Genomic DNA, 26,931 nt, shown 5'->3' with positions numbered 1-26,931 from the left:
TATAAATGATTTAAAGTAAATTATTTTACCTTTCAAAAGATTGTACACCATATTGGTGGGTACACATATAATTTCCTGTTAAGCTGGCAATGTTTAATTTTGTAGTGTATTAGTCAACTTTGATGGTTGGCTCAAAATTACTGATTTACTGATACAAAGATAGACAACTCTTAACAAATGTATCTGCTATTTGAGGGCTAGTTCAAACAAAATTTTGAAATCTATTTAAAAATGATTTTAAGAGTTATTTTAAACAAGATATTTACTGCTTTAACAAAATACACACTTTTTTTAGAAAACTCTCTAAAATATAAGTGAATAAAATAAAGACAGAAAAATATTATTAGCATCAAAATTTATTAAAATGACAATTTTTTTTTAATACAATATGTAATAACATTATGAGGACTTGGTGAGATTGAAATCAAGATTGACATGTCCAGCACTTGGCTTGAATTCAACTTTAACCCTAATAAATCTGTCTTGTTTGTCGTCGTCGTTTTCTTTTTCAGAGTTTCTCAGGAAATGAACTCCTTGTCTGGTGTACATATCCCACTCTATCTTCCTGTCAAGAACAATTGGCTCTCTAGGACCTGTTGACACTACCTGTCCATCTCCAAATTCAAATTCTGACCATACGGCCACACCATTACAATGACTTTGGCTGAAAAAGCAATGAATGAAAAGAAAAGAGTTCATTTTTATTGGTAGTGAGAATGCTTGCAGAGAACAGCCACAATTTACATTAAATGAGTTTCAATGATGTGGAATCTTAACATTATCCACAATGATTGTGGCATGTGGACTCTGTCCTGGAAAGCTGGATTATTTATACAAACTGGCATTAGATGATGATATAATGAACAGATGAAACATTATGTACTGAACTTTCTTGTTATTGAGTCTTATTTTACAAAATGTAAAAGAAACACTTTGGTGTTAATAATCAGCCAGCTAGAATTGAGTCATTACAAATTTATGATGGAGCAGCTGATGCTGGATAAAAGATAACTATATCTAGACTCACAAGATGCCACACAATAAAACTTCATGAGAAGTGAATGAACCAATGACATTTACATGCCACAGACAGTGAAAATAAGGAAACATATACAGAATTCAAGCATTAACACTTGGTAACACAATTCCATTTATTTATGGTTGCTAGGTGACCTAATCTTTGTAAGGTACTTCCATCACTATATGTAATCACTCCAGAATGCATAAACAATTGTAAATTTGCTTTGACACCTACAATGATGTTGCAGCAGCCCAAGTAACACACAACCATACAAATCCCATACCATGACTTCAGACCACTCCAATACTCTGGTAATATGTGACCAGTCTGACATACTGCATGCATGGAAACATATAACTCTTAAGAATTTAGTCTGAAAACAATTCCTCTCATGATCCTGACCTTTGGTGCATGGATACATCATCACCAAGGAGGTGCCATTTATGGGAATCTGGTTAAACTCTAAAGCTTATCACTAGACACATAGGTTTTCTTTTCATCCAAACATTCAAGATACTTAATTTGACCTTTGACCTTATAGACCTCCAATGCAGCATATATCCCACAATAGATATTTCCACTATGTGTGATGTCAATTAATCCATAACAACAACAGATGGTACTGACAAAATTCAGAAACGTTACCCAATGACCACCCAGCAAAGATTTTAATAAATGCTCCTTGTGGCCTTGATCTTCTAGATTACTGCCCATCAGCCTCTAGGAATATTCACCCCCACCCCACCCCAGATATATTTTTGGACAGTCTGATGATGATTCCCCTATAAAAACAGAAGAAATGGCCCTTTACAAGAATTTTAACCAAAAGGTTGATGGAACAGTGATACTATGTCACACCTTTGGTAAGACAAAAATCATGCCAATTCATGTCAACATGAAGAGAGTAACCAAAAATAAAGTTACAAATTATTCAAGTATGAATTTTATATCTTTTAAAAAGGATCAAGATGCTAAACACTGCACAGGAAAGTGTGTGTGATTTGGATTTTTAATGTAGCTTTAACAATTTTTCAGTCATATCACTACGAAGTCTGCAGTGTGGCAGTTTATAGTAATGTCTAGCACTGGGGCATCATGCCGCAAACATGTAGCATTATGTCCCACCTAGTCTCATTATCGTGACACCAGGCCAACGAATCCCAACACTAACCTCTTAATGCTGAGCATCAAGTGAGACATCTGTTAGCACCATTTTTATAAGTTCTTTCGACTCAGCCGGGGATCAAATGCACAACCTCCCGCATCCAAGGCGGTTGCTCTAACCACTAGGCCACCAGAGCAGTCTGCACAGGAAAGATAACCTAGCTTAGGTTTCACCCATGAAATTCTGAGTATAAGAATTTTGATGGGTGTGTGATGTATGCAACAGAAACTAATATTTCTGCTTCACAAGAAATCCAACAAATTCATTCAGCTTGCTTTATTGTCTTGCCTCAACAGGACAACAATACTACTGCAGATGTAATGTAATGCATATTTTACTTTCAGCATCAGGTGTGACACCTTCCATAGAACTGTTGTATATAAATAGTATTGTTTTATTACAACAACATCAATCAATGAAAAGCTGAATTGAACTTATCTTTGAAACTGACATTCAAATAATATGTCATGGAATAAAATGTGATAAACAAGACTCCCACAAAGAGACTGATGTGAAAAATGTGATAAACAAGACTCCCACAAAGAGACTGATGTGAAAAATGTGATAAACAGGACTCCCACAAAGAGACTGATGTGAAAAATGTGACAAACAAGACTCCCACAAAGAGACTGATGTGAAAAATGAGATAAATAAGACTCCCACAAAGAGACTGATTTGAAAAATGTGATAAACAAGACTTCCGACAAAGTGACTGGTGTGAAAAATGAGATAAACAAGACTCCCACAAAGAGACTGATGTGCAAAATGTGATAAACAAGACTCCCACGAAGAGACTGATGTGAAAAATGTGATAAACAAAACTCCCACAAAGAGACTGATGTGAAACATGAGATAAACAAGACTCCCACAAAGAGACTGATGTGAAAAATGAGATAAACAAGACTCCCACAAAGAGACTGATGTAATACTGCTGAAAGGAATTATTAGGAATCCAAGATAAGACTGTCTTTTTTCTTAAGTACTGAGTATTGAGACTGCTGAGTACTGAAACTGACTCTGGTATCTTTTTCAGAAATGCCAACATAATATATTTGGTGACAAAATATTTTCTTACATGTTCAAGTTAACATACCTGTAAATGAAGGACAAATTTCTTTGTCATGGCCACTTTAAACTTTGAACATAATATCATGAATAGGCTATCATTCAACTTATTTTGGGCAATGTCAAGATATGCATACGTAATAAATTTAGTTAAATCTATAATTAAATATTTTAAAGCAAAACAAAGTTTCAAGTTCGATTACTTACGTTACCTATCAGATATAACTACTAACTAGATCTGACTGGCAAAGAAAAAAAATCAATTCATACTTGTTTTGTACTATCATTTTCATGCTCAAGGGCCAGTACAGCTAAACACCTGAGGAATGACCTTTGACCTTAAAATCAATGTCAGTGTGCTCATATTTGTAACTATGACTCTCTTAAGGTAGCCAAATTATTTAATCTGTGGTGCAAATGAATGGTTTAACAAAATTCCCACTGTCCTTGTCTAATATCACAACAAAAATTTCAGTAATCTTACGAACAGAGTGAGAGAGACCTTTCTTGCCACTATATATGCCCATAACCTGTTGCCTGGATAAATGGAAACAGTTATACTTAATACTCAAGGAAAACTAACACTACAGGGTAGTCTATACATCTGATGTCAGTCAGATTATGCAACTGACTGACAAAAGCATGAGTGATTTTGTGTAACAGCAACCTATAAGCACTTCACCCATGAGGCAAATATGCAAAGTAGAGAAAATGGACCAACTCAATTCATTAGAAGTGGTCAATCAAAGAGATCCGTGTTGAAGAAACAAACATTATTTACACTTCATTGCCTTTACTGAGAATGATTAAGCTGTTTTTATTAAAGATTACTGGTTAGTTGGTGTTTAGTGGCAATATTCCTTTGATGTATGATTTACTCTCCACGTATAACATGCAAAACAGGATTATTTTGTTAGTAGGAATAGTATGGAAGTGACATTTTCTAAATGCAAAATGGTAACATACACACGGTTCCCACGCTTTTCTAAAGATAAATCTCCAGGTCATTTTCAGGGTTTTTCCAGGATGAAATTAATTTTTCAAGGTTTACATATGACCATTATCGAATGGAATTATACAATATTTTAGATTATAAAACATGTATTTTATAAATCTAAAAATGGTTCTCTTTCAAGACTCTCCAAAACATCTAAGCCAGAAAAGATGATCATGTACAAAACCACAAAATGTATCACACGAAACAAGTTTAATTATATTCCTATAAATTGGCATGTAAAGTCATTTCAATGTGCAAAATAAAAATTCTAACATTATTTTGCTGATCTGCATTATGCTGCACAGTGGGAACAACATAATGAACATAAATTAGTTTTGTTCCTTTCAAACCTTTAATTCTAAAGAATTCTATATATGTATGTATTTTATGGAAAGTAAACATTTCCTTTTACAGTATATAAAAAAAAACAATAAATGCAAATAATTAGAAATGTGTCTTGTAATGAAGAGTTGTTGTTGCTGTTGTTGTGGGGTTTAATGCCATTTTTCAGCACACGATAGGCTATATATGGCGGCCAGTATTAATGGTGGAGGAAGAACCCGGGAAAACCCCAGAAAGAACCACCGACCCACAAGAAGCTACTGGCAAGCTTTCTTACATACCCACATTGGCTGAATCTTAGACTTGAACCAACGCAAACAGAGGTGAGATGGCAGTGATCCGTAACGAAGAGCACTTTAGACCACTTGGCCACTCGGGGCCCCCAGTTTGTATTAACTTTTTAACATGAGCTTAATTTCCAATAAGTCATCAATAAGCTTTTCAATGGTACTAGCCCAATATATATATACAGTATTTAAAAAAAACAATAAATGCAAATAATTAGAAATGTGTCTTGTAACAAAGAGAGTTTAACCCTGAATTTATCTGTGCCAATAAAATCCCACACAAGATTATCCAAACAACCGAATATCCTTAAGACGATCTGGTTAAAAATCCATCATTTAAAAAACATTTTCAAAAGGGTTGATTTAAATTTTGACAAAAGACCTTCAAAATTATAAACTGTTGTATAAAAAAGGACTTAATTTTCAGTAAAATCAACTTGTCTTCTTGTAATTTGTTAAACCAGTCCCCAAACCTGCATTGATACAGGGGCTCGAATCATTTTTATAATATAAGGGACGACAATTTCTCATTTCAGCTCTGAGATTCAACAATTTGGACTACAAATTTGGTTTGAAACGAATAGCAGTCCGTTTTCTAATCCGGGTTTCCTCCTAATATTCCCACCCCATTTTTCATATTTGGACATTTAGGTTGTATGGGGTCCTTGCAATTGAATATCGAAAATTTGGAATTGGACACCACCATGTGGTAGTGATATAAGGTAGTAGTTTACCAGCTGGCCTAGAAAAATTACACTTATGTTATATCAGACCGCTCTGGTGGCCTAGTGGTTAGAGCATCCCCCTCGGATGTGGGAGGTCATGGGTTTGAACCCCAGCAGAGTCATACCAAAGACTTACAAAAATGGTATGAACATCTGCCTCAGTGGGGTTTCAGCATTCAGAGATTAGTGTTAGGACTGGTTGGCCTGGTGTCAGGATAATGGGACTGGATGGGACATCATGCTACATGTCTGCGGCATGATGCCCCAGTGCTAGACATCACTATAAACTGCCACAATGCAGACACCATAGCGATATGACTGAAAAATTGTTAAAGCTACGTCAAAAATCCAAATCACATCACATCACAACACTTACGTTATATCGACTCATACCTGCTTTAAATCGTTTTTCTTTCTCAGAAATAGCAAGTATTATAATCTTTATGTTTTAATCCACTGACAGACTAGACGTAACTATGGCATTGATGATATCTGACCCAGTACTCATCATTTTTATTACTAGTCACTTCACGAAGCTCAAATGACGACATCAGAAGTTCATTCGTCACATGATATCAACAACAAACTCCATTTTGATGTTGTTGTATAGAAATTCAATTATATTAAATGAAAGTCAGATACATTCTGTAAAAACCAGCAATCTGGCAAGTCTGATTTATCAAACAGAAAGCACATGTCAACGTGGTAGTCGTGTTATACAACAAAAAAGTTGTTCATGGAATATATAAATATGGACAATTTTGTGTTCTGTCGTTATTGTATTTTTATTACAATCTGTATAAGACTTTCCTTTAAATATTTTATTTTTTCTCTACATCATTTGAAAATGTGGGTTGTTAGATATGTGTACTCATGCGACTAGCAATGCAAATCGCAAGTACCAGGTCACATTTCATTAATGCCGTAGTTTTATCTTGTCTTTCAGCAGATTAAAGACATAATGATTTTAATACTCACAATTTTCATATCAATTTCATGCGGTAAGCAGCTACGGTTTGCCACCACCATGTTGGCCTCTTGTGACGTTAGACTAGTTTTCATACCTTCCACGTAAGGAAAGATATGGATATCGAGTTGACTTTGAAAATAAAATTCTACTAGATGAATCTAATCAACTAAGCGTTTGGATTGACTCAGCATATATGTTTATTGCAATCACCCAAATGATCCATACTGCACCCTTCAAATATTCTGGTTAGAACTCGATAAATTTAACCCATGATCAGTTTAGTTACGACTCAATTACGTGATTGTTTTGGGCGTCAAGTGGTGGCAGAAAATTCCCTGATTCTTCATGACTTTAATCAGTATTTGCGAAATTCCAGGACTTTTCATGGTCGGGAAAAAAATTATCATTTTCTCCAACTTTTTCACAATTTCCATGTAGTGTGGAAACCCTGCATACACAAGTGTAATTGTGAGAAGGCTGTGCCATCTGTGAAATGAGCAAAACCCAGCAAAACTAAATTTCAGAACTCTTGGTTGAGTGAGTTTGACTTTGTGAAGCACTGCAGCCCTGGGGAAAATTTTATACTGAAAACACCATATCGACATTAGTCATTCTGGAGTGTACGACTTCCATCAACAGAGTTATTTAGTAATACCATCCAGGATTAGAACACTAATACCATCCAGTTTCTAATAAGTGTAAAGATAAACATCAATGACATTAGCATGACCTTCAAACTGCTCACTAAACTACTAACAGTAACACAGTCTGCATCTAGTTAATGCTGCATTCCACTGTAAAGTGGAATTTAAGGGACGACTATTTAATCTAGTTAATGCTGCATTCCACTGTAAAGTGGAATTTAAGGGTCTGACTATTTAATCTAGTTAATGCTGCATTCCACTGTAAAGTGGAATTTAAGGGACTGACTATTTAATCTAGTTAATGCTGCATTCCACTGTAAAGTGGAATTTAAGGGACTGACTATTTAATCTCTAGGAAGTAGGGAAAGCCTGGTATTTTCTTTCTAACCAGGATATATTTTCTTCAATTATCTCAAGATAATTTTTTTACATCAACTAATATGATTAATAGAATTTGTTTGTTTTCTACAAATCAGAGCAAGCGTCCTTTTTCAACTATTCTGGGGTCAGAAGTTTCTTTAAAAAGAAATTCCAGGCTCTCCAGAAAATTATATGGTCAGCCCCTAAAGAAAGAACTTTAAAGTGTATTTTTTATTTGATGTCTGTGTGTTGTGATTATGTAAGTGTGTGCACATGTGCTGGGCATGGGGGGGGGATAGCTGTGTGGAATCTTTTTCGACGATGCTCAATCTAGCAACCTATACAAATAATGGGGACTATGAGTCCTGGAAATGGAAAGCAATTCAACAGTAGCATGTAATCTATTACGGCTATTAAAACACACTTTTGGAGTCTCAAAAAAACCCAACACTATCTGGAAAGCTGGCAGGCTTGGAAGCCACATATGAAAAGCATGTAACATGCAGTCTGCTCATCAATTCAAATATTTCTTCACTTGTACAATACAGTTAACTGTTAAGGGTAACATCTCAATGTGCAATGTCATGTCATTAATATGGAAAGTCTACCATCAAATAAATATATTTACTACTACTTCCAAATGTATTGGTCTTTTGTCTGTGCAGATGCCATGCTGAGTCTTGGGGTATTACAACTGCTTGCTTGACAAAATAGTAAAAGACTTATTTCTAAATAATTTTTCAGGCCTCAAAAAGATTTGAAAAATGTCTACTTCTCCTGCAGGACAAAGGACAATAAAGTTACTATGATCTACTGTCTTGTGATGAAAAGGTCAATCATTCCAACCCACTTACCAATCTTCAGGAACATGAAAAGTGAAGTTTTTGTGTCCTGTATTTAAGTCATGGAACAGGTAAACTTTCAAGATCTTGACTTTTCAATAGATAATTTGAATAAAAAGGCTTTTGAATTCTTTCAACTTTGAACAAACAGATTAGTCTCCTGGGGTATTTCACTAACACTACTAACCTCTCTATTTTCATAGTCAACTCTCTGGTGAGGTTTTCATGGTCTTTAACACAGGTTGTGAAGTCTAGGTTCAAAGCCTCCAACTCCTTGCTAAGGGCTCTACATGGATACTCCCATAAGGGCTGAGGCTCCACATGGGCATCAATTTTCTCTATTGCTTCCTATGTGAGTTAAAATTAGAATAAACTGCACGATAAATGAGCAAATAATAGTAATACAAATCCTCCACACCTAAAACATGAAATCTGGGAGTAAAAATAAACACAAAAAATCAAAACTGATTAATTCCTAAAAATAGGGGGAAAAAAGCTACTGCCAAGAAAAAAAATTAACACATATTTCACAACACATATGCCAGAAAAAAGCTAAATGACCAAAAGTAAATAAAATAGGATTAAAAAAGACACTGAATAATCAATTATTGCTAAGAAAAATGAACTTTATTGTCTTACAAGTTAAAAGCCACTTTTCTCTTTGAATCTTGCATTTTTGGACCGAAATGAATCAGTTCTTTATGTCAGTCTGTGACATATAACTTCATTTTTGTGCATGAAATATTCTTACAAACATAAATAAAATAAAAGTTATGAAATTTTTTATATTTAAAATAAATTTAAAAAATCATGGCAGATGTATTAGCTTACCTGAATTAGGTAATCAAATATCTTAAGGTCAAATCCTTCACAAATCCCAACAGGTGCTCTGATCTTCCATAAATCAGTGTAGTCAACAGCAATGGTCTTGACACTCATGCTCTTTGGCAATATTTTACAGTCCCTGGTCATGTGCTCTCTAAGTTCATCTATAGCATACCAGAAATATATATGATCCCATGGTAAAACAGATGACTGAAAGACTGGTTCTGCTATTATAACACTGATCTGAAACAACAAATAGAAGCCAGTCACACTAATCATATGCAGAAAATTCATTATCAAATTTATGAAAGTAAATTTCAATATGGATCCCAGAGTGGTCAAGTGGTCTAAAGCACTTGCCTTTACCGATCACTCACAAATCTCAACTGTCTGTGTGTCAAGTCACGTGAGTCAGTGGTTCTTCCTGGGGTTATCCCAGGTTCTTTCTCCATCAAATATCCTAACCACCATGTAGAGGCTATCATGTACTGAAAAATGGTGTTGAAACCCACCCCCTGCAAGTGTCAATTTCAGTCTAGAAATAAACAACTTCAATCTTACTAAAATCTATAAACATACAAGCTATTACTGGAAAATCAACAACTTTATCTTGGATCCTTTTTTTAGACACTGTTTATAAGTCTACTGTTTGGAGCAATTAACAATTCAGTTGTTGAACACGTTTATGAGTCTATTTTTAAACACTATTTATGAGTCTATTGTTAGACAATATGTATGTATGCATACATGCATGTATGTTTGTATGTATACTTGACAGATAAGTAACTACATAAAAATGTGTTATTTATGGATTGACCATAAGTATGTATGCAGGAATGTATATACAAACATGTATTACTAGTCCCTGGAGGAAGTTACTGTATTAGCAGTCACCTCCATATTAAGGTTACCCACTCTGATTGTCTTGGTCTTGTCATATTGTACAAAATTATCATCATGTATGTAGCAGTCACCTGCTTAACAAAGTAAGCTGTCTCCATAAACTCCTGTGTTGTCTGAGTTTACAAGGATTTCACAGGAAATCTCTGTGTCTTGAAGGTTTTTTTAATTAGCCGTGGGAACAACAGAATTGAATAGCTCCTATCAATCCAGATGTTAGGTTGGTATTTTAAAGAACTGACCATATATACTCACTTAGAAGTCAACTCAACTGCAAACTGCAAAGATCCAGATCTACTGTCACAAAATGCACCCGCAGATCTAGGTCTTTTTTGCTGTTTTAAAAAAGTAGTAATTAATAGAACAACATAGACCCTAATCCGCTGGGACATTATGCAACAGTAGATCAGTGTTTTTGTTGTCTGCAGTTGGGTTCAACTTATGAGTACATATGGTACATAACATAGTTCATTTTGTGTATTGGTTGAGTCCTCATGTATGTTGGTGAATGTGTATATGTGTAATCTGATTTTTAACGTAGCTTTAACAATTTTCCAGTCATATTGATATGATGTCTGCAGTGTGGCAGTTTATAGTGACAGCACTTGGGCATCATGCCGCAGACATGTAGCATCATGTCCCACCCAGTCACATTACCCTGACACCAGGCAGACCAGTCCTGACACTAACCTCCTAATTCTGAGTGCCAAGCAAGGCAGCTGCTAGTACCATTTTTATAAGTCTTTGGTATGACTCTTGGCCAAGGTTCAAACCTGCAACCTTCCTCATCCAAGGCAGACACTCTAACCACTTAGGCCACTGCAGTGATTTATCTGTTGGTGATAATTGATCAGAAAATTCATAGTGTCACAGATGGAGTATAAATCCCATACAATGGAGACAAAATCCAAGCAAGTTATCATGTATTATTATTCATTTTATAAACATTTAATTAACTGCATGCCATCTGCACTGGCAATATTAAATTGACCACAGCCTCATCAAATATCAAGCAAGCATGATGACTTCTCAAATTTAGGCCCCATTTCAATCATTTCAGGCAAAAATGGGTCCAAAACTTGTTGCCTCACAGCATCCACATAATTTCAGGGCAAGCATTTTGCTTGTGGCTTCCTTATTTTCCACTCTTGAATAGACTTGTGAAACATAGCTGGCAAACTGCATGGAATCTGCATGTATTAATCTTATTACCGGACTGTTTTTGAAAATGCTTGCCGAAAGTATCACTGTGCCAAATGCAACCTTAACCAAACTATTTGTTTTTGTCTTGCCTAGAAACTGCAATCAAAATATGAAAGAGGTCACTTTTCCAATGGCATTGTCATAGGAATCCATGTTTTTGCAGCAAGCTCAGTTTCTCTGATACTGTTGTATATAGTCATAAAACTTGATGGGTTTATTCATCTTAGTGGGCACTGCTAATCACATACAGTGGGAGGTCACAACGACCTACTTGCCACATTCCAGTAATTGAGCGGAGTATCTTGAATAAACCTTGGCATAACAGATATTACGTTCTGTGAAATAGTCATTTCCTATTTACTCGTGTGTTCTGTTTGAATGCATGAAGAAAGGATATAAATTTCTGTAATACAAGATGCTACATGCCCTTACTTTTAAGCCACAAAGATCCTGTGGTGTGACCTCCTCAGGTCTCTTGCACAGCACAGTGACCCTCTCCTGCAGATTGTTCTGGTTTACAAAGTCCATCACAAACCTACTGCACTGATGATTGGGCTCTAATGCAAATACCTGAAAAGCAAAAATGTTACTACTAATACATGTAGTATTTATAGGTTGCTGCATATATGAAATGTGAACAAGTTTTTCAGACGGATAAACTGCATGACCTTGGGAGTTCATATTTTCCCATACAAATGCATTAACCTTTTTATTATATACTCATTACCTAGGGCTTAATTATATAAACAAAAATACACAAGAACAAACAAAATAACTGAATGTATGACATGTTCTAAACTAAATACATAAGTGCAGATTCATCAGTACACAACATTATTAATGCACACATAACTCTGCCCAGATAAATTTGAACTTAGTCATGCACTAAACATCACTTTCGAAAAAAAATGGTGTTTTGGTCAACTTAAAATTGAAATTTAGATTCATATTGTGAATGAATGCACATTACAACAACTTTTCCATTTAGTCTGGAATGAATTCTGCTAAATTTTGTGATAATGACTGGATTTATCTGTGTCAATTCTACATGTTGTACATCTAATTTCAGCAGTGAGTGAGCAGTGTGTTGACATTTGCAAGTGTGTTTCTGTTCTGTGATTGAATGTTTGAAATCATAATGTAGGAAAAACATAAAGTCTTTCAATTGCAATCATCAAAAAGACACTTTGGAATATAATGTTTCTTTCATTTTGAGTGCAATAAGGAGGATGTAATTGCACTTGGAACATACAGTCAAAATTACAGTACAATTTCGAAATGTGTAATCAAGCTTAAGAACCCATGACATGGCTGTTGTAATTCAGATTTGCAGAACTTAGTAAGTACATTCTGAGGAAATTCAGGATGTAAATCTTTAAGTATATTTTTGCCATTCTTATTCCGAGCTAAAGAAGACAGCTTATGCCTTGTCACTTGCATGTTATTTGTACAGACCCAGCAATTTTATGACCTGTCTGGCATCTATTGCTAGCCTAAATCTGAAACATTGCATCAAAAAAGTTAATGCAGAATGTGGCAAAGCAGCTGGTATGTGGTAGTCCACGAAACATCTGCTTTAGTTAATTCAGAAACAAATTTAATCAACCAAAACGTACAGCATCTACTACATGAGTGATCATGATTTGTTTGTAAAGTAGTTCCTAAAACACTATTGGGCACACATGTCAATCGCATGAGTGCATTATGAAGTGCACATGAGTGCAATATCTTAAAATACTGCAGGATTCTGACAATGTAAACTTAACGGACCAAAAAAATGAGCATATAATAATACAAGCTAAACGAAGCCCAAGGCTGTAAAATATCCATAGTGCAGCAGCCTAATGCAGTCACAAAAGTAAAAAAAAAAATCAATTAAAGGGGCAAATAAACTTTTTAACAATTGCCAATTTTTTAAAATATAAGAGCTTTGTCATATTTCAAAAGAGAACATGTACATCTAAAGTAAAATATATAAATATAAAATTGCTAATATAAAATTGCTATCAAATATTCTCAATTATAGGAATAAGCTTCAATTAGACACCTTTTACAACAGCACATTGCTATTAGTCTTTTGCATATGGGTTATCATGAACTAATGACCAGTTTAAGTATGGTATTCCCTCCCTATAACATGGTTCAAGAGAACCATACAAGTGTAATATCTTAAATAAAGTCACCTTATATTGAGGTAAATTATACACAGTACTGCTATTATAAAATATAATGGTTTCTATGACAATACCAGGCTTATAAATGGAACTGTTATACTGAAGTACACTATATGGGGGTACATTATACACAGTACATGTATTTCCATTACATAATGTAATGGGATCCATGACCATACCTGCCTATAAATGGGATTATGTTATACTGAGGTACATGACTATAAATGCCTTTAAAAATGGGAATGTTTTATACTGAGGTACATAATAATGGGATAAATTGTAGATATTATTATTACATAATGTAATGGGATCCAAGACCATACCTGCTTTATAAAACAGGCTGCATTACACCTTGTGCATTATACACAGTAATACATAATGCTAAGTGATCCAAGACTATACCTGCTTTATAAAACAGGCTGCATTACACTATGTACATTATACATAGTAATACATAATGCTAAGTGATCCAAGACCATACCTGCTTTATAAAACAGGCTGCATTACACTATGTACATTATACATAGTAATACATAATGCTAAGTGATCCAAGACTATACCTGCTTTATAAAACAGGCTGCATTACACTATGTACATTATACATAGTAATACATAATGCTAAGTGATCCAAGACTATACCTGCTTTATAAAACAGGCTGCATTACACTATGTACATTAACGTACATTATACATAGTAATACATAATGCTAAGTGATCCAAGACCATACCTGCTTTATAAAACAGGCTTCATTACACTATGTACATTATACATAGTAATACATAATGCAGAGTGATCCAAGACTATACCTGCCTTATAAAACAGGCTTCATTACACTATGTACATTATACATAGTAATACATAATGCAGAGTGATCCAAGACCATACCTGCCTTATAAAACAGGCTTCATTACACTATGTACATTATACATAGTAATACATAATGCTAAGTGATCCAAGACCATACCTGCTTTATAAAACAGGCTGCATTACACTATGTACATTATACATAGTAATACATAATGCTAAGTGATCCAAGACTATACCTGCTTTATATAAGGTATTAAATAAAAGGTATTTAACTAAATGTATTAAACAAAAGGTATTTAACTAAAGGTATTAAACTAAAGTGAATTATACTAGGGTACATTATATATTGTACTAAACAGCATGAGATCCAAGACCATATCAGTCTTATAAATGGAACTGTATTATAATGGGGTACATTATACATAGTATTAAATAACATGAGATCCAAGACCACACCTGTCTATTAAATAGGTATTACTACGAGGTACATTATACTGGGGTACATTATACATAGCATTATATAATGTAATGTGATTCATAACCATACCTACATAATAAAAGGAACTGTTAAAGTGAGGTGTCTTATGTTGAATTAATATTAATGTGCAGAACTATTTGTTTCTTTCAGTCACAGTGACCTTAGTCTTTGACCTTCAGGTCCCAAAATTTTCAGGATTCTTCCATACCCAAAGTGCAAGCCAACCAAAATGTTTGGAAACTACAGATAATGAAAAACTCTTAATTATTTAGTTAGACCATTTTTCTTCTTTCAGCCACAGTGCCCTTGCCCTTTTGATCTGGAAACTGAAAGGCTCTTCCAAAACCCAACTGCAATCCACCCAGAAAGTTTGGTAACCTAAGATTGTGGAGATCAGGAATTACTGTACAGAAGCAAAATTGGTAAAGATGGATGGATTGATGGACATCATAATATAAAAGGTGTGCATAGTTTTGAAAAAGGACTTTCTGTGCACCTGACCATTGACCTACTTAACTTCTAACCACTAGGCAATGTTCCTTCTCCATCATAAATTTCGGGCAAGTCAGAGCCACAAATGAAAACTATGGATACTGCCCTTTTAAAAAACTTTAACCTTACGACTTGATGCGTGATGGATGATGGATACACAGCACTGTGACCACTGTCTAATCGTTTACAACCTTTAGTTGCAAAAGTCACTAGGGCACTGAAATAAAATTGGTACATTGATAACGCTATATATGCTTAAGTTAATGCATTAAAATTCACAAAACTTGGTACATAACTTGTGTGGCTAAGTACAATATGCATATATATTTTCTGCTACCTCACCTGTCCCTGGGAGGAGGCTAAAGATCAAAATTGCAAAGATTAAATTGCAGTGTTCTTTTTGACTATTATGACTGCAATCACACTGGAAAGAAACACAATATAATACATTTTGGACTTGAACAAGATTTGTTGGGGGAAGGGGGTAATGTTTGCAGTTGCTCTAAAATTAAAGTGTTTCTAATTTTCATAAGAAATATTTGAAAAGCATGCAGAAGGCTGCACTAGTTTTACCTTTTTTGCTCCAAGTCTGGCTGCTATTAATGGAAGTAAACTCCCATCGCTGACACAGAGACATACACTGTCTGATTTTATGTTCTGAAATCAGCAAATAAAATATATCATCTAACTATAACCTACTGCAATCAAGAAATGAAGTTGAAGCTTTTGGTGCATTTCTTAATTTTATACAAGTGATGCCTAATATAATTTTATTATTCTTTGATATTTTGTCAGTCCGCCATATACTATGCAAAATGCTAAAAAGGCAAGAAAACAATGAGACAATTTTTGCTGTTAATATTATTAGTATTAATTTATATTTATCAACAACAAAAAATGTCACCCAGAATGAAGTGCTGATTTGATCTTTTGGTGGAATATTCACAAAAGGCCAACCTCATGCTTGGCCATTGCATACTGCACCTGCAGATCAGGGTCTAGGTTTTTTGTTCTACTGAATACTCCTCTCAAACTGCATAGACTTTGTCAGTACTGGTGCATTATGTTGTTGTTGTTGTTATGGGGTTTAACGCCATTTTTCAACACAAGATAGGCTATACATGGCGGCCAGTATTAATGGTGGAGGAAGAACCAGGGAAAACCCCAGGAAAGAACCACCGACCCACGAGAAGCTACCGGCAAGCTTTCTCACATATCCACATTGGCCGAGCCCGAGACTCGAACCCACGCAAACAGAGGTGAGGTGGCAGTGATCAGTGACGGAGAACGCTTTAGACCACTCGGCCACTCGGGGCCCCGGTGCATTATGTGATGGCAGAGATGAGTCTATGCAGCTTGGTCAGACCTGACTTATAAACAAGTACCTACAGTTGTCCACTCGAAGAAAAGTTATTTTAGTCTATTCATCGTTCATTTATAGGTTACAAGAGTTATATCACTTATGTAAACCTTGTACAGTGCTTGTACACTGCCCAAACCTTTTTACCACACAGATCAAGTCATAATTACTATTCCAGTCTTGTAGGTCCAATTATGAAACCACATTAACCTGGGATACCCATTATTCTGCAAATGCAATAACTGTGCAGAATTTGGCCAAGTATACTGTCTGTACTCACTTATAAGCCAAGTCAAACTGAAAACAACAAAGATCATGATCTGCCATAGCATAATGTACCTGCAGATCAGGGTCTACATTGTTTGTTCTGCTGAGTATTCCTAACCAATAAACAGACTCAGATTTGCTGGCACATTATGCAACAGCAGATCTGGGTCCGTGCAGTTTGCAGTTGGATTCATCTTATAGAGGAGATATGGTATTGTTAATTCTCATCAGAGATAGAGCTTGGCTTTTTTCTTTTCCTTCTGACTTGGTATTAACAATAGGGTTTAACTGTACTTCATCACAATATTGGCTGTATTGTGCAGATTAAAATTTCTAAAATTGTAAAGATAAACAACTGCCAAATGACTTTAGGAAGACAATCCCTTCCAAATAATGTAAACATGTAAAACTACATATAAAACATCAAAGGTAAAGATGCTACAATTCTTTACACTATATAAAAAAAAAAGATAAAGGTAAAAACTAAAATCCTTATATACAGCTTCAGATTTCTGGTGGTCCATCATAATACAGTTTCTATGTTACATAAATAAACTTTACTGTCATGGGACAAATGTCGATACTCTCAATAAAAAACATACTGCACTGTCACTGGACACTGATAAAGTATGTACACTGGTCAAGGTTCACCCTTCCGGAGGTATGTGTGAGTCAGGAATGCATATCCTGTTTGTGACTGGCACAATACCACCTCATCTCTACAATGTGTTCTAGATGATGGACACCACTCTCAAATGATGGGTTTGATGTCATGAAGCTTGCCTGTGGAGTTCTCATTACATATATTTTGCCAAGTTTATACAACATGCCAACACATATAATATTTGAAATCAGTATATTGACTCTTGGCTGTTTATTTGCCCATTCATTACCCTTAATACCAATATTTATGTACAAGTACATGTTATAATAAAGTGAAATAAACACATGTTAACTGATGTATTCATTTAATTTATTCAACCATTATTGAATATACAGTACATGTACAGCTAGCAAATATATGTACAAATATAAGATATGATGACATAATAAAATAAAAATGTGCATGATTCAATTATCAGGAAAACTCATTAATCCAGACATATTCACTGGAAATAAAGGTGTCCAGATTAATGAGGTTATACTGTAATCTGACTATTAGCCTGATTGTGATTGAACTGGAACATCTTATCCTCCATAACACTGTAAAGTTCCTTATGTCAGGGTGGGTTATGGGATATGTCATACACAAAACTGGTTCCTACTTATATCATGCAAGTCAGTACCAGACTTGGAATGGCCTGCTCTTGATTTGGCTTGTATCTGGCAAAGGAAAGAAGACTGGCCATTATACACCTTAGGCATCGGGCCAATAGATACTGCCAAAAAAATCTTGTCAGTTGAGGTGGCAAAGATGGTGCTGGTGAGCTCTCTGCTTTGCCATACTTATCGATAAGCAATTTATTAACTGAGATGGTATCAGCATCAATGCTAAAGACATCCTCGTCTCTCAAATGTGTTTATCCGCTTTCCTTTTCTGTGTACACTGTCCATCGAGGACAACAGGCCACTGACTCTCCATCCATACACTGTATATTTGGCATATATATTCCAACTGTCATTCAACACATGCTGTACATGTATTATGGTTATCATCCATACCCTTTATGCATTCAAACTGCTTGGGCTCAGTCCTGCCCATATTACAGACTATGTAAATATAAACTCAGCAAGACAATATACAAATGTAGCAGGTCAAGCCTAACTTTGCAAACTATAAAGTGACCATTACTGGGCTACTGCAATGTTCAATTGAAAATTATATGAAAAGAAAGGCCCCCAAGTGATGGCCAAGATAAATCAAGTGATGGCCTACATATATCAAGTGATGGCCTACATAGATCAAGCGATGGCCCTACATATATCAAGTGATGGCCTACATATATCAAGTGATGGCCCTACATATATCAAGTGATGGCCTACATATATCAAGTGATGGCCTACATATATCAAGCGATGGCCCTACATATATCAAGCGATGGCCCTACATATATCAAGCGATGGCCTACATAGATCAAGTGATGGCCTACATATATCAAGCGATGGCCCTACATATATCAAGTGATGGCCTACATATATCAAGCGATGGCCCTACATATATCAAGTGATGGTCTACATATATCAAGTGATGGCCCTACATATATCAAGCGATGGCCTACATAGATCAAATGAAGGCCTACACAGATCAAGAGATAGCCTACGTAGATCAAGTGATGGCCTACATAGATCAAGTGATGGCCCTACATATATCAAGTGATGGCCTACATAGATCAAGTGATGGCCTACATATATCAAGTGATGGCCAACATCGATCAAGTGATGGCCTACATAGATCAAGTGATGGCCTACATATATCAAGTGATGGCCAACATCGATCAAGTGATGGCCTACATAGATGAAGTGAAGGCCTACATAGATCAAGTGATGGCCTACATAGATCAAGTGATGGCCTACATATATCAAGTGATGGCCAACATCGATCAAGTAATGGCCTACATAGATGAAGTGAAGGCCTACATAGATCAAGTGATGGCCTACATAGGTCAAGTCAATGAAGCATTGTTTTCTAAATATCAAAGTGCCACTATTTCAAACTTGCTTGTATATATTCAAAGATAAGCATAATGTATACTGAAGACACGCATCAATGTCATTTAGAACCCAATGAGGTGGACACTGCAAAACAATTATAGTTTTCTACAGACAACAATTACCAGCAGCGCCTAAAGGTCTATAATTTACATTTCAGAAAATACAAAAGTTGTGGACACATCGTTGCATGCATTTATTAACAAACTGTGCAGGAAACAACACAAGGGCACCTAACATGTATAATGTATGGAAAAAATGTAAATCTACTATAGACAAACTGTGTCTGGGACTAAAAAGAGATTAATAAACCATGAATTAATCTAAGTTCATACTCATCTGGCTGACTATATTCAGCTTCCTTGACTCAGTTTTTGATCATGAATATTCACTCCCACATAGCATGAATATTCACTCGCACATATCATGAATATTCACTCCCACATAGCATGAACATTCACTCCCACATAGCATGAATATTCATTCCCATATCACTGTCTAATGCCCTGATTATATGTCAAGCATAATTCATGTACTTCAGAAACAAGGTGCAGGATGCCTTTCCATAAACACTTACTTTAAAAAATAAACTGTCAGCATTATCAATTTCCTGCTCCAACCATCCGTATTTAATTACATTTTAAAGATCCTGATTGATATCTTTAACACCCAATTACCCTTTTAACTATGTGGTTTTCTGCCATGCTGATGCTGTTTTGCCAATGTGAGAAAGCTTGTCAGTAGCGTCTCGTGGGTTGGTGGTTCTTTCCGGGGTTTTCCCCGAGTTCTTCCTCCATCATTTTACTGGCCGCCATGTATAGCCCATCTTGTGCTGAAAAATGGCATTAAACCCTACAAGAACAACAACTGATGCTGTTTTGTGCATATGAACTGGGAAGAAAATCAAATAATTCCAACTAGATGCAGGTGTAGACTAGTTCTACAAAAAATACTCAGCTGAAATATTCATCCATTTACTGGTTGTATTTTACTGGTGAGCTGGCTGCACTCACCAACAAAAATAGGATGACTCCCTACAATCCCCATCACATTTTCACGGCAAATTTATGCAACTCTCAAGACTCATCCTGATCTGAGAAAAAATCAAGATATCAGCCAAAACAAGGGAACAGTCTTACACCTATAAATCAGGTTGATATCAATTTTTTGAGAAAACAAGTATCATGTTTAATTCTAATGTCGTTTTCTTATTTCTATTTCAAATGTGTATAATGTAACTACACACTTACAAGCATGTAAAATTACCACCACCATATTGTGATAGTAAGTGAAATTCCCATTTTGTTTGATTCTAGCCTAGTTTAAACTGATATTATGTAGTATTGCATGAAAATAGTTGTCAGTTGCAACACATTAGCAATTACAATGTTTCTGCCTTACAAATTTCAATTCCTAATTCACTGAAATGTGGTACCAGTACAACAACATGTGTATGGTGTATCACGTGCAATGAGTGACCTTTATTTACATCATGGCATCACACATTTTACAGGAAAATGACTACCTCATGCTCAGTGAAGTATGTCTCTTGGTATTAAATCATATGCACCAGTGCACTAAACTTAATTATTGCCTGGAAAAACTACAAAGAAGTCACAGAACTCAGTATTGCAAACTGAGAGAGCCCAGGGGATATTCTCCACCCCAAACGGCCAATGTTGCCCTAAAGTTAACAAATTCCCACTGACCATTGTAGAGGAAAAGAGATGCATGAAATGTCCATCTGGCAGCTCAAACAACTACACAACTGATGCACTGAAAATACCTCAAATATTAGTAATCGCAAAAAAGTACTTTATATATATACACACACACAATAATATAAAATCAACTACAGGGCTAACGGTTTACTGATGTAATAAGAACTGATCATTGCTGGTGCATATGTGGTGATCTTGCCAATTATATTATGAATTTTATATCTGTGTGTATGTGTGTGTCACTACAATGTCTGTAGTGTGGCAGTCTATAGTAATGTTAAGCACTGGGGCATCATACTAGAGACATTTAGCATCATGTCCCACCCAGTCGCATTATCTTGATGACCAATACCAACACTAACCTCTTAATGCTGAGTGCCAAGCAAGGCATCAGTAAACTGTTGTTGTTGTTCTAGGGTTTAACGCCATTTTTCAGCACAAGATAGGCTATACATGGCGGCCAGTATAACTGGTGGAGGAAGAACCCTGGAAAACTCAGGGAAGAACCACCGACCCACAATAAGCTACTGGCAGGCTTTCCCCCGTACCCATGCCCGCCGAGCCTTGGACTCGAACCCACGCAGACAGAGGTGAGATGGCAGTGATCCAGAGCGGTGAGCACTTTAGACCACTCTGCCACTCGGGGCCCTGCATCAGCAATTACTGTTTTTATAAATCTTTGGTATGACTTGGTCAGGGTTCAAACTGACAACCTCCCACATCCAAGGTGATTGCTCTAACCACTTAGGTCACCGGAGCTGTCATTCTGTTGTTGTAAATGCTGGGATGCTAAATGGGCTGTATTTTTTAAGTGCAAACAAATCATTAGACAATGGGAAATAGTAATTATTTTCCATGTCCCAAGACTTACATCCATTATGGAACAAGATAAGACACTTTCCTACTCCCACGAACCACATTAAAAATAGCAGCACTATAGCAACATTCAATAAGAAAAAGTGTAACCTGTTGGAGAGTTTTAATGTAGATGTCCAGTCTGTATGGATCACTAATCATGGCTAGACGTGACCTGCTATGAGTAATGTGAGCACCACATGTACACACTGGTCTGTCTTTTATTCCATCTGTCCTCTCTTCACTGCAATATACAAACACTGGGATGACATGTCAATAAACTGAAACCTATTTCAATATACAAACAATGGCATTACATAACAAGAGACTGAAGCCTATTTCATTATACAAACACTGGCATGACATGACAAGAGACTGAAGTCTACTTCATTATACAAACACTGGCATGACATGTAAATAGATTGAAACCTATTTCAATATATAAACAATGGCATGATATGTCAATAGAATGAAACCTATTTCATTATACAAACACTGCCATGACATGTCAACAGACTGAAGCCTATTTCATTATACAAACACTGGCATGACATGTCAACAGACTGAAACCTATTTCATTATACAAACAATGGCATGACATGACAACAGACAGAGGCCTATTTCATTATACAAACACTGGCATGACATGTCGATAGAATGAAACCTATTTCATTATACAAACACTGCCATGACATGTCAATAAAATAAAACCTATTTCAATACACAAACACTGCCATGACATGTCAACAGACTGAAGCCTATTTCATTATACAAACACTGGCATGACATGTCAATTGAATGAAACCTATTTCAATACACAAACAATGCCATGACATGTCAACAGACTTAAACCTATTTCATTATACAAACACTGGCATGACATGTCAATAGACTGAAACCTATTTCAATATGCAAACACTGGCATGACATATCAACAGACTGAAACCTACTTCAATATAGAATCAGTGCCATTACATGTCAACAGACAGAAATCTATTTCATTATACAAACACTGGCATGACATGTCAATAGACAAACCTATTTCAAGCAACAAAGAAAACAATATTAATGGTAAACCCATCAGCTAAAAAGGATCATACACAAATGACTGCTTGAACACCATGACAAGCTGAAGGAAAATGAAGGCAAAGCTAATATTTTCCATTTGTTTCCTGCATTAAAAATAAAGTTATTCATGTTTTTGTTGTTTACCCATGACTAATTAAATCAATCTGCCATTAATTACAAAAAAGGTTTTGTACAACAGTATGCCAAAGCAGCATATAAAATTCTAATATCTATCCTTAAGTTCAAAATGCTGGAGTCTAATACTAAATATTCACTTGAAACAGCAAGATAAAGTTAAATATCTCCAAATGTAGCAAAGAAAATAGCAAGAAAGTTTCACTTCTATCTACTTTTCTCTAAGAGCTGCTCCAGTAAAATATACTTGGTACCCAGGGAAGATACTTACAATGTGGGATAGTCACCCATAGACGCAATTAACCAAAGTACCCTGGCATATATTTTTTTTTTAATAAGTGCCTTCCCTGGGTACCATTTATGTTTAAATGGAACAGCCATAACAGAAATCTGAATTTTCAAAGTTGTCAAGTTTATAAAAAAAGTTTTTAAGTTTTCAAAAACTTTAATTCTAAAAAACTGTGATTTGAGTCAAGCTCAAGTCTTTTTCTCAAAACATGTACTAATTTCCAATCTACTCTATATACTTGCTGACAACTTGGGTTGAACTGCTAGCAACAGAAACCTAATGCACTGGCACATCAGGGTCTATGTTGTCTCTTCTACTTATTACTATATAAAAAAATGCACAAAGACTTGCCAATGCATTATGCAATGGTTGATCTAGGTCTATGCATTTTGCAATTGGATCCCACTTATAGTCAAGCATATACAGTAGATATTTGCCATCATCCATCAAAATAAATGTTTCATTTTGTCTGTATCAATATCCGAATTATTAATCACAAACTAATGAATTAGTTTATCCATGACTTTGTATGTAAATGGGGTTTTTGATTATACCATGTTCTTTAACATTAGGAAAACGTACAGCAGACAGATACTTCCAAAGTGGTGATCTACTAATTATAAGAGTTACAGTTCATATCTGATTCAACATTGTATCCAAAGTTATTTCCATTTTTCAGTAGGCAAAATACACCATCTCCTTTTGTATATAATAGAAATGAAATCAAAATTTCAAAGATTTCCCCTGATATCATACATTAGGAATCTGAAAACACTGTGCAGTAAACCACTGAACTACATTCAGATTGATGATAATGCAAATTACAAATTGATACCTTGTTTCCTTGGATACATCAAACCAAAAACTATATTCATCATGGCTGCTAATAACTTTAAGCTCTTCATTCTCCTTGACTGTGATATTGTTGTATGGATAGTAGATTGCTTGCATCCAGTGGTCACGCCACTGAAAAATGGGAGTATCACATATGTGAAACATGTTTGAAACATGAAAAAATAACTCTAAAAGGCAGTAACTTTGCATAATGTATTTATTTTTGTAAAGATGCTGGCTTCAGAAGCAACGGTGGTTCAGTGGTGGACTCAATACCCATATACCAAATGTTTACCTATTTCAGTTTGAGTACATTATCAATGAGGATGCTAACACAACTGGGAGGTGTGGGAGGGCTTAACAACTGGGAGGTGTGGGAGGGCTTAACATAGTAATGTGATTGTGTATGTATTCTCAAATACTGGTAGCATAATTTATAACAAAATTCACTTTCCCCATTGAATATTTTCACCAATCAAATTCATGTACTGAGAATATGTAACAGGAGGAAATGCATCAGCATCCAACCTCTACCATTGGTATCCTCTGAGGAAAATAGGGCTGGAGTCATTATATGAAGGATAAATTGCTCCCACAACATGAAGGTGGCAAAACTTATGGTACTGAAACAAATAAAGTCAATACACAGGTTATGAGAAATGATCAACATTTTCTTATCAAGGGAAATTCCATTTGAAGCCAGCAAAAGTCCTAAATCCATGTTAATGAGGAGGTTGTGCTGATATTAACTGGATCTGGTTGTTATAGTGGCCACAGCCAATGTAACCAAAACATTCCAAGACTTGCCTCTGTGGCACTAGACCTCAAGTTAGCAACTCCAGCCACCACTAGAATCAACATAGATGTGTACTGATGTCCACTAAAAGAAAACCAGTACAAAGAATTTGAGATTGATGAGATACAAGACCAAAACAAAAATCAAGCCAAGCCTGTAACCCAGTACTCAGGATACAAGAATGAGGACTGAGAGGTATAATTCATCTTTTTCTACCTTTAACAGAAGAAAGGAGTTTTGTTGTGTCCCACAACCCTTTTCTGTGTTTTAAGTACTGCTTGAAAACACAAATGGGATCATGCATCACTGCTGTTCTTGATTAGCAACTGAGAATACACAGCAGACAACCACTTTTTGATTTCCTGCAGACAGTAACCAGTTCTTTACTGTGAAAGCTGTATGCATCATAAGGACCATGGAACCATCCAATCTCATCTGGAGATCCAATGAAAAGACATGCAGCTGAAGCTACAGTTGTAAAAACCCATGTTCTGAGAGATATTAGCTCAAGCGAGATTCTGTCTAAAGGCTTCACCTTACTTGAATTGTGCCCAAACCCATGACAGATTCCACACAGAAACAAGTTGAGTAGTCTCTGCCTACTAAGGTCTAAGTTGGCCAGCACATGTGATACGGCCTTATCCTGGTCTAAGTTATCTCTACCATGATACCTTAAGGTGTCAAGATCATAGAGTGGTAGCACTTGATAGTAACAGGAGCTAGCCTATAATTAGCCAGTTGAGAGATCAAAGGCACAATGTTGACCCTGCACCAGTTCTTGAGCCCCAAAACGAATGAACTAGCATCTGTAAAAACCATAAACCATAATTCCTGAGGAATTGCAGTCATAAGCCCTTAATTGTCTTGACACTGATGCAGGAAATGTTTAAACTCAGCTGAGATTGTAACATGCTCTAGAGTGACAAGTGATGGGAGGGTGAGAAAAGTGAGATACATGTCCATTATTAAAACTGAACTTAGCCCATGTAGACTGATTACTTGTAGGCATGCTCCAGTTGCTGTCAACTTGAAAGACCTAATTAAGATCATATTGCAGTTAATTGTTTTCAAAAGTGGGTACAGGTTGCTATTCAGACTGAATGGCAGAGTATGAAATTGGCAAACTGTTCCTTGGAATGCAAACTGGTGAATAAGGGATATGGAAGTATGCATTAATCAGATTAAGGCTGATCCTAAATTCATCCCTGAGGTATCCATCTTGAACTCTGGCATAATTATGTATTTGTTCAGCTGGCTGATATCTATCACTGGCCTGAGTTTGATTTTTGGTACCTTTGCTAAATCTCTCAAGTGCCAGCTTGGCCAGTAATGAATTAATCTCCTGCAGTATCATTTCATGGCTATGGATCAGCCTGAACCTTTGTCATGGAAAGAGAATACAAAAGGGGAGGAGGTTGAATAACTGAAGCCCCTCTAACACAAGTAGATCACCAATTTGAGTTGCTGAATAGAATTGACCCAAGATTACCTAACAACATACAAGTCTGGTGCCTGCAGACAAATTCTGTCACACAGTGATATATCACTGGCAATTATTACAAATCTTGGGGAAGCAAAACTCAGATTTCTGTCCCATTTTGGATACTGTCTTTGAGATTGAGGCATATGTTGCTATCTTAAGAATGTAGCTGAGACTTA

The 26,931-nt window shown here is 35.8% G+C and overlaps 1 protein-coding gene across 1 annotated transcript in view; it reads right to left on the bottom strand.

Annotated features, from left to right (window-relative positions):
• Positions 1-340: 340 nt before the first annotated feature.
• LOC149780110 (protein arginine N-methyltransferase 7-like) overlaps positions 341-26,931 on the bottom strand; it is a 60,433-nt gene continuing 33,842 nt past the window's right edge. Inside the window, exons 8-14 of the mRNA XM_089936884.1 lie at positions 24,478-24,608; positions 22,262-22,394; positions 15,872-15,955; positions 11,779-11,916; positions 9,250-9,486; positions 8,606-8,766; positions 341-664 (exon numbers count right to left, since the gene is read on the bottom strand). Of these exons, the coding sequence (XP_089793010.1) occupies positions 400-664; positions 8,606-8,766; positions 9,250-9,486; positions 11,779-11,916; positions 15,872-15,955; positions 22,262-22,394; positions 24,478-24,608 (1,149 nt within the window). The 3' untranslated portion in view covers positions 341-399. The remainder of the gene's footprint in view (positions 665-8,605; positions 8,767-9,249; positions 9,487-11,778; positions 11,917-15,871; positions 15,956-22,261; positions 22,395-24,477; positions 24,609-26,931) is intronic.

This window comes from Sinohyriopsis cumingii, chromosome 16, assembly GCF_028554795.1.
Source record: "Sinohyriopsis cumingii isolate HCF-2022 chromosome 16, ASM2855479v2, whole genome shotgun sequence".
Classification (NCBI taxonomy): domain Eukaryota; kingdom Metazoa; phylum Mollusca; class Bivalvia; order Unionida; family Unionidae; genus Sinohyriopsis; species Sinohyriopsis cumingii.
The sequence above is the reverse complement of the archived record's forward strand: the minus strand, read 5'-3'. Positions and strand labels throughout refer to the sequence as shown.